The following is a 9,059-nucleotide window of genomic DNA, read 5'->3' as shown; positions in this document are numbered from 1 at the left end:
CTGAAGGGATGGCATCTTGGTCAGGTTTGTATGCCTAGCCCTTAGCACAGCACCCTTCATGCAGTAGACCATCCAGGAATGTTGGTTTAAATGAATTCTTGAAGTTTCTTTTTCTGGTATTCTTCTAAAGGATAGTTTTCTAGTGTGTGGGAAAAGTCAAGAAAATAACGTGAGTTGGAAACCCATGGAAAATGGAAGAAAGGTGCTTACTGGTTCCAAGCTCTGCATGCTTTGTTTTCCTAATTCCACTTGCCCCCATAAGCAATGAAATCTGCAATCATTTCATTCCACTAGTCCTCTGAGACCTCCTAGGCACAGATAAAGTTAAATAGGAAAATAGGAGTTAAGGCAGGGACCCGCAGCACCCAGCTAAGTTAGGAGGGTGCAAAAGTGACCGGTCAGTGATCCAAGGGTATTTACTCCTCAAGGCAGAAGGAAGAGCACCCACCGCCTTCAGCTATTTACTCGCCCGCTGCTAACGCACCACGCAGGCTCAGGCGCCACCCAGCGCCCTGGAAAGTGCCTCCCGCAGGACTGCACTGCCAGTTCCCGGGTGCTGTCCCAGGAGCAACAGATGACCGGAAATGGAACCTGCGCGGGCCTGTTGCTTAGCAACGAACGCAGCCGGGAAGCTAGACAGCCCCGGCGCTGAGGGAGCATAGACTGCCTTGTCCCCGGGCGCCGCATCTCTCGGCCGAGCGGTTCCTGGGGGCACCGGGCAGGAGCGATCCAAGAGCTACCGGGTGCCACCAGCGCGTCCTCACAGCCATGAACAGCCAGCAGGTGAGAGATTGGCTCATCGCCAGGCTCGTCCGGCTGCGAAGCTTCCCTTGTATTTCAAAAGTGATGGGAGCCTAGATCTTCCGGACTCCGCAGTTGTGGCCTCGCGGGGTACGGCTTCTTTCATCCCACTTACGATCTGGGATACTGAGCGTTTTCGGTGAAAACTTTTATATGTTCTCTTCCCAACCGTTCGTACTTGGTGTTGTCATAACAACCAAACACAGTGGAGCAGAGCGCCTGCAGTTTAAACTACAGCCCTAGAGTGTCCCCAGTGTGCTAATGGTGGCTGTGTTTGTCTGGAGGGAAGCTCGGTGGGGAGTTGCCTTGGATTTGGGCTCTAGGGTTGGAATATAAGCCCCTTCTTAGCGGTGCGACTTTGGGCAAATCACTTTGTTTTTCTAAACCTTCTCTCTCTTTTATGCAAAGGGGAGGAATCAAAACAACTTTTCCTCCTTTCTAAGGTTATTACAAAGTTCAGACAAGATACCATGCCATACCATACCACACATGAAAGGGTTTGGTAAGTGGCAAGTGGAATTTCTTCTTAGGAAAACATCCCCATGGCATGTAACAAAAGATGCATATGAAACCGTGGGGAATCATCATTAGTCAAATCCATTTCACTGGTCTCCACTAATCAAGTTTGCTTTTAATTGTTGCTACAAAAGACTTGCGTGTTCTCCACTCCACATGGAGCCTAAACAATAAGATGTTTGCCGGAGTTGTTTTGCAGGTGCTTGGAGTCAGCTGTGTCTCTTTGGGGCTGAGCTAGTTAAGATTGCATAGGCTCCCTGACCCTCCAACTGCGCATATACAAGATTGGCTTGGTGACCTTTTGACATCGGAGGGCTGAAAACTCCACCCTCAGATCCTGTTAAGTGCCTGCATTTTTGAAACTAGAGGCCTGTAGCTTAGTTACACCTGAGCAGAGGGGTGATTACCACGCCTACCACACCTTTTTCCAATCACCTTTCCCCACGCTCCCCACGCTTCTCACGCTCCCTACGCCTCAGACGGCCCTGCTGCGTTACTCTTTATCCTATAAATACCCCAGCCCCTTGTCTTTCTGGAGCCAGATTTGAGATTTGCTCGCCTGCCTTCTCCTTGGCTGCCTTGTGAGTAAGCCCTGTCTTCGCTGCAAACCTCGGATGTCTCAGCGTTTTGGCTTGCCGTGTTTCTGACAAAGGGAACCTGGCTCGGTAACATATGTTGCAGTAGATACTTTTCAGAACTCTTTATTGAATTTAAGGGTAACTGTAAACAGAAGGAATGAACAATGGTTGAACTTTTAAATTCCAGAACAGAATGGGAGGACGTTAAGTGTGGGCATTATTCTGGGCTAGCTAGAAAACAACTCTAACTCTCTAGATTTGTATGGAAAAGGCCCCCTAAGCATCCTGGTACTGAATGGAATACAGTTGCTTTTAAGTCTGCAAATTTTGCTTAGCTTCTTGGTTTGACACTAAACTATAATCTTTTCTTTCTTTCTTTCTTTTTTTTTTTTTTTTTTTTTTTGCGGTACGCGGGCCTCTCACTGTTGTGGCCTCTCCCGTTGCGGAGCACAGGCTCCGGACGCGCAAGCTCAGCGGCCATGGCTCACGGGCCCAGCCGCTCCGCGGCGTGTGGGATCCTCCCGGACCGGGGCACGAACCCGCGTCTCCCGCATCGACAGGCAGACTCCCAACCACTGCGCCACCAGGGAAGCCCTATAATCATTTCTTTTTCAAGCTTTATAATCTTTTTGGTAGTGTTAGAGTTTATTGTGGAAAGAAGATTAAAAGTAACATTGAGTTGTAGATTACTAACTGAAAATGTCAAAACCCTAATTCATTAATTAATCAAAAATAACTTATTTTCCTGATGCCCACATCAGTCTTTGACCTGCTTTTGAATCATATTCTGTGGTGTTGAAATTTAAAATATGCATTTACCATATTTGCAGTGGTATTTCTGAATAGCTGTTGTTTCAAAAAGCCCAAATTGACCAATTTACAACTGAAAAGCGTCCACTGTTAAGTGGACAGTTAAGTTGGCAGTTAAGTTTTAAGTTTCACTTTATCTTAATAAAAGTGATGTTTGGAAATTACATGCCCCCACCCCAAAGGAACCTCTGTTATTAAAAAGGAAGTGGGATCTTGAAAGAATGGGCATGAGCCCATCTAGGACTATTTACATTTCTACATACTACTTTTAAACAGCAGAGGTCTCTCTCTGGCTGCTTTTGTTGACTTGTAATTTTAAAACTCTTGATAATTTCATTTATGCTATTTTTGAGTATAGTTTTCCTTTTGAAAGGGTGAAAGTTTTTATATTTTAACCTGAAACAAACAGAATGGATTAAACTTTTGGAAATAACATATTTATGTGACATTTACTTATGTATTCATTTAGTTTGAAAAAGTGAGCAGGTGGTAAAATCATTTTAATATATTCATCTCAATAGTGGAAGGTTTAGAGTGACATGGCATTTTTCAGGAATAGCAATTTGAACTCTTAAATTAGGTATTTAAAAGAAAAATCTCTTGGAACTGCTTCTTTCATTTTTAAAATTAGTTAAAACATAAGGCTTTTTGAGTTTCAGTTGAAGAACTTTCAGAGGTTTAAAAATACAGATATCCAAAGAGCACGAAGCTCCCCACAAAATCCACTACAGATTGTGGGCAGAGAAGAGGGAAAAGCTGTCAGCTTATCTCTACCTTAGCGCTTTTTCTAGTTGTTAAATTAAGTAGTTTTGCATTTATATGATGCTCATTCTGTTTTCCTTCATCCTGTCTCCTTGATGTTATTGCTTAAAAAGGAGATCAAAGTGAAAACAGTTGGGTATGAGGCCAACAGCATGGTGATAATTTTAACAACCATAACTCAGAACATATGATGACTATATTTAAATCAACCCTATTAAATTTTGAGAGTTGGTTGTTGATTTAATCAGACAACTTCAGGATTATTGTTGATTTTAACCAGACACATTCATAGATTCTGGTTATTTCATCAGAACAGTTAAATTTGGATTATACCAGGTTTAAAATATCCCTTCCAATAGACAAGTAGTTGAAAATCAGTGAAATAAAAACCAGGTGGCAAGCCAGAGTACTCAAGGAAGACCTTGACTCTTCAGCAATTTTAATTCTGGTAATGTAAAATTATATTAGGATCCCAACAGAAAACAGATGGCATGCTTAAAAGGATTAAATTGAAGAACACTTATGAAAAGACTGTTTGGAGAGGTGGGGGCAAGGTTAAGAGAAGAAACCAACAGGGACAAGGAGGCACCTAAGGATTAATAACAGGAAGTCGTTGCCATTCCTAGGCCTGACGAGTCAAAGAAATTGAACCCCATTCTCAGAACTTGGTGAGAGCTGGAGGCTTGGAATGGTAGCTTCCTGACAGGAGCTGAGCTCTGGAAGAATTTAACCACTGTCAGAACTACGGGAAACAGGGAGTACTAGGAGAGAAATATCCAAAACTCTCTCCCTTCATCTTGTCTAGTCTCCCACCGGTGCCTCTCATTGCTTAATCCCCAGCAGAAGCCAGAGGGCTGGGAGCCCAGATGCTGCCTGTTTACAGAAGTCAGCCTTCTAGGCACAGAGCAGGAAGGAAAACATGGAGACTGGATTGGGGCAAACAAAGAATAACCATCACAGAAATTATTATATGTAGATGCAGCCTTCATGGACATTTCCCTGTTTACAAATTAGTTGGGATTAAAAGTTGGTAAGTCAGGGCTTCCCTGGTGGCGCAGTGGTTGAGAGTCTGCCTGCCGATGCAGGGGACACGGGTTCATGCCCCGGTCCGGGAAAATCCCATATGCCGCAGAGCGGCTGGGCCGGGATCCATGGCTGCTGAGCCTGCGCGTCCGGAGCCTGTGCTCCGCAGCGGGAGAGGCCACAACAGTGAGAGGCCCGCGTACCGCAAAAAAATAAAATAAAAACAAAAGTTGATAAGTCGTTCAGATCCTGTAATGCATTTTTGACTCAAAATTCTTTATACCTAAGAATAAGTCTAACAAAAGATGTGTACACCCTTATGAAGAATATTACAAAAAGTTTTTGAAGGATACACTCCAAGGATGTGAATAAAGAAATATATTGTATTCATGAAGAAGTCAATATCAATTTCCTCCAGATTATTCTAGGCATTCAGTGTGTTTCTGTCAAAATCCCCCAAAGTTTCATGCAATGTGGATCCTAAAATTCACGTGGTAGAGAAAAGGTCAAGATTGTATATAATAATTTTTAAGAATACTAAGGTGGAGAGAATTACCTTACAGATTTCAAGACCTATTGTGAAGTCAATAGACAATGTCATACAATTTGTTTACAGATAGACAAATATACCAATGGATTTAAAGGGACAAAAGAGATTTACATACTCACGTGTAATATATGTGTATTATATACACACTGTATAGTATATATGTGTGTGTATACTAAAATATATCACCAAAGATGTTTATTGGAACATCTTTTGTAATAAACATTGGAAATAAGCTAAATGTTAATTTACAGGAGAGTGGAATGGATGAATCACATCATATTCACACATTAGGGTACTATACAGCTGTGAAAATCAGGAAAGTATCAATGTGGGAAGTGAGAAAACCATCTTGCTTGTGTGCTGAAGAGTTTGAAAGAAAGTCTCCCTCTATGATGTAAGGGAAACTTTCTGGGAAGCTGCCCTTAGGGATGCCCGTGAAACCTGCAACCCTGCTGGAGGGTGTCTGTCACTGGGTCAGCCACACACCACAGGCTGGGAAGGTGCCCACAGGCAAGGATGCTGACTGCTGGCAGCCACACCATGGAAGCAATGACAAAAAGCCCTGGAGCCAGGAAGAGAGTCCCTTCTTCTCACAGTGTTGTTTTGATACCCTTTGTAATATTAATGCTGGTTGGCAAAGGAGAAATGTTACAGAGTCCTGCTCAATCACAAAGGGGGGCAAAAATGGTAGACTTGGAGCTGAGAGGTAATAAATTGACAATTGGCAAAAAGCACGATTTATAATCTGCTTTATAGATCAAAGCATTATTGTCAACAGTGCTTCCTCTTACCTAGGTGGAGTTCCTACCATGGAATCATCCTCTACTCAAAGGAAGTATCAGCACTTTTCCCTGAAAGTTGCAGCTGAAAAGTATGTTACTTACAGTAACTTGAGGATGCATTAACCTGAATACATTGTCACCTTAGGAAGTGGAGCATTCTGGGAAAAAAAAATGAAGTTTTAGCCATGGAGAAAGGAGGTGGGGGCTAAGTGAATGGACACTCGTTAGATAAATTCCTAGAAGAAGATATGGCCAATTCCCCACTGAACTGTCTTGGCACTCTTATCAAAAATTGATCACCCGTAAATGTATGGGTTTATTTCTGAACTCCCAATTCTGCTCCTTTGATCTATAGATCTATATGTTTATCCTTACACAGTCTTCATTACTGTAGTTTTGTAGTGAGTCATGAAATCTGAAAGTGTGTCTGACAACTTTGTTCTTTTTCAAGATCTTTTGGCTATTCTGGGTCCATTACATTTCCATGCGAATTTTATGATCATCGTTAATTTCTACAACTAAGCATTTGGGATTTTGAGAGAGGGTGTGTTGAATCTGTAGGTTATTTTGAGGGGAGAGTATTGCATTTTAACAATATTAGTCTTCCAATCCATGAGCATGGGGTGTCTTTCCATTTATTAAGGTCTTTAATTTCTTTCAATAATGTTTTATAGCTTTCTTTGTACAAGTCTTGCAAGTCTTTTTGTTAAATTTATTCCTAAGTATTTTATCCTTTCTGATGCTATTGTAAATTAATTTCTTAATTTCAGTTTTGGATTGTTCATTGTTAGCATCTAGATATACAATTTTTGTGTATTAATCTTGAATCCTGCAACCTTGCTGAGCTCTTTCATTAGCTCTAATAATCTTTTCTGGTTGCCTTATGATTTTCTGTACACAATATCATGCTATCCATAAAGTATGTTTTAGAATATTTTGGATGATATGTGCTTTACTTTATATTAGACACTCTAACATTTGGTTGAAGGAGTCAATTTTAGCATTAACAGAGTAAACAGTGTTGGGTTGGGGTTTTTTTTTTTTTTGTATATTTTCATGCAGGATAAATCACCCAGCCAAGAAAAATCCAAGATACCAGTCAGATTTTTACCACAGTTGTCTACGGTAATTTACCAAATATCTCATATTTTATAGCTTTTGTAATAATGTTGTTTACTAGTTTTCAAACTTGCAAATAAGATACTGAATTTTTGTTGTTGTTGTTGTTGTTTTTGGCTGCATTGGGTCTTTGTTGCTGCGCACAGGCTTTCTCTAGTTGCGGCGAGTGGGGGCTACTCTTCGTTGTGGTGCGTGGGCTTCTCAGTCCGGTGGCTTCTCTTGTTGCGGAGCACGGGCTTCAGTAGTTGTGGCTTGCAGGCTCTAGAGTGCAGGCTCAGTATTTGTGGCACATGGGCTTAGTTGCTCCGCAGCATGTGGGATCTTCCCAGACCAGGGCTCGAACCCGTGTCCCCTGCATTGGCAGGAGGATTCTTAACTGCTGAGCCACCAGGGAAGCCCAAGATACTGAATTTTTTATTATAAATTTCTGTGCTCCATTTCTTTTCCGATGGAGAACATCTATGAGGTATATATCTTAGGAAAAATAACTGTCTTAATAAAGGAGCTGTAAGCTATAATTACCTAGCATGTACAGGATATTTGAGTATTATGAATAAAAGAATTCTGAGGACGACCTAGCAGAAGCAGTGTTGGAGTTAGGAAGCAAGGACTTACATTACAGATTTTTCAGCAATGGCTCTGTGACTATTACAGATTTTTCACCAATGGCTCTGTGACTATTACAGAGTCACGTACCTCTTGGAGCCCCAGTTTCTGAGTTTGAAATGAGAACAGTTGATTTGATCTCTGAAGAGATGTCTTTTCTAGAACTTTTAGCTACAGGAGATTTCTTAGATCTTGGCATGATTTTGATGATTTTGATGTTAAATTATCATTGTCCTGTAGAAGAGGTAGTTAATAGACATTTTCGGTTGATCAAGTGCTGGACAAATTAGATTTTACTGCAATAAAATTTACTGTCAGATAATTATGTTGAGTTTAATATCGTTGAGTTATACTCCTGTGATTCCTGGAAGTTGATTTTAAATGGAGGTTCAATGCAAACATTATTTGTTTTGAAACATTTTAAAAGCTCAGAATGAACTGTGAAATGGAATCTGAATGGCTTCATACAGAGTAGATTTCTAATAATTTGAAATTAAGGATTCTTTCAGATTAAAAAAAACACTCCAATGAAAATGTTTAGGTGAATGCTCTTAAACATTTCAAAGTACACGTTTTAATTGTGAACCTATTTTATCAATAATGCCAAGATTATCATACCATGTTCTATGAAATAAAATCATGGCATTTATTTTTTAGTTCTGCAAATATCTGTCTTAGGTATTCCGTGTTAAGAGCCAAAGATATGAAATGGAATAGACATTTAATTTTCTCTTTAAAAATTAAAAAAATTTAAAATTTAATAAAATTGCCACTAGTTTAAAAAAATTAGTGTATAGATTTAGCAATAAATATTATTAGTATATAGGTTTAGAAATATCAACTAAATTTAAATTTACTTACTGAATAAATATTCAGTGGCGGAGATGAATACTCCTTCCTAGCCCATGAGGCAAATAATTGTTTAAAATGCTTATTTGGCTGATTTAAACCTTATACTGTGCTCAGATTTGACTTTGTCATGCAATTTTTCTTTCTTATCATTTGAGTTTTATGTTTTTAAGATAAATAATATTTGAAAGAGATTTTTTACATATTCCATTGATTAAAACAAAAAGTCATTTGAACGTTAAGGTTTGCACTTGGATAATATTTTCCGGCAGTAGTTAAGATTTGGGGGGGAGGGGTAATAATTGCATTTATTTCCATTTTTGGTAAAACACTGGTGTGTTCTTCAGTAATGGGCATTGTAAATGTTTGGAAAACAGACTCTTTCACTAAATGAAGAAAGGTGCTGTGAGTGCAGGTTGGGTAGTGCGGGCTGCTCTGACTACCCCAGGTCATAAAGGAACAGACCGCTTGCTTCATAGTCTCTGGCAGAGCACCCACTTTTTTCCAAAGTCAGCTTCTAGTATTACGTGGTGCATCACATCCACGTGATGACCCATGGTTTGGAGTTCTCACAACTGGCAGAAGTTGAGATTGGCATTTAAAAAGTGGTGGATTTGGGTCCCAGAAATTAGATGAAAAAAATAACCCCCAGGCATCTAAGCC

General features: G+C 40.3%; 1 protein-coding gene across 1 annotated transcript in view; it reads left to right on the top strand.

The window, feature by feature from the left end:
* The first annotated feature begins 662 nt into the window (after positions 1 to 662).
* The window catches only part of DNAH7 (dynein axonemal heavy chain 7), a 243,288-nt gene continuing 234,891 nt past the window's right edge, over positions 663 to 9,059 (top strand). Inside the window, exon 1 of the mRNA XM_081242420.1 lies at positions 663 to 783. Coding sequence (XP_081098546.1) covers positions 769 to 783 — 15 coding nt within the window. The 5' untranslated portion in view covers positions 663 to 768. The remainder of the gene's footprint in view (positions 784 to 9,059) is intronic.

Source organism: Mesoplodon bidens (assembly GCF_964165515.1).
Source record: "Mesoplodon bidens genome assembly, chromosome: 8".
Classification (NCBI taxonomy): Eukaryota; Metazoa; Chordata; class Mammalia; order Artiodactyla; family Ziphiidae; genus Mesoplodon; species Mesoplodon bidens.
The sequence above is the reverse complement of the archived record's forward strand: the minus strand, read 5'-3'. Positions and strand labels throughout refer to the sequence as shown.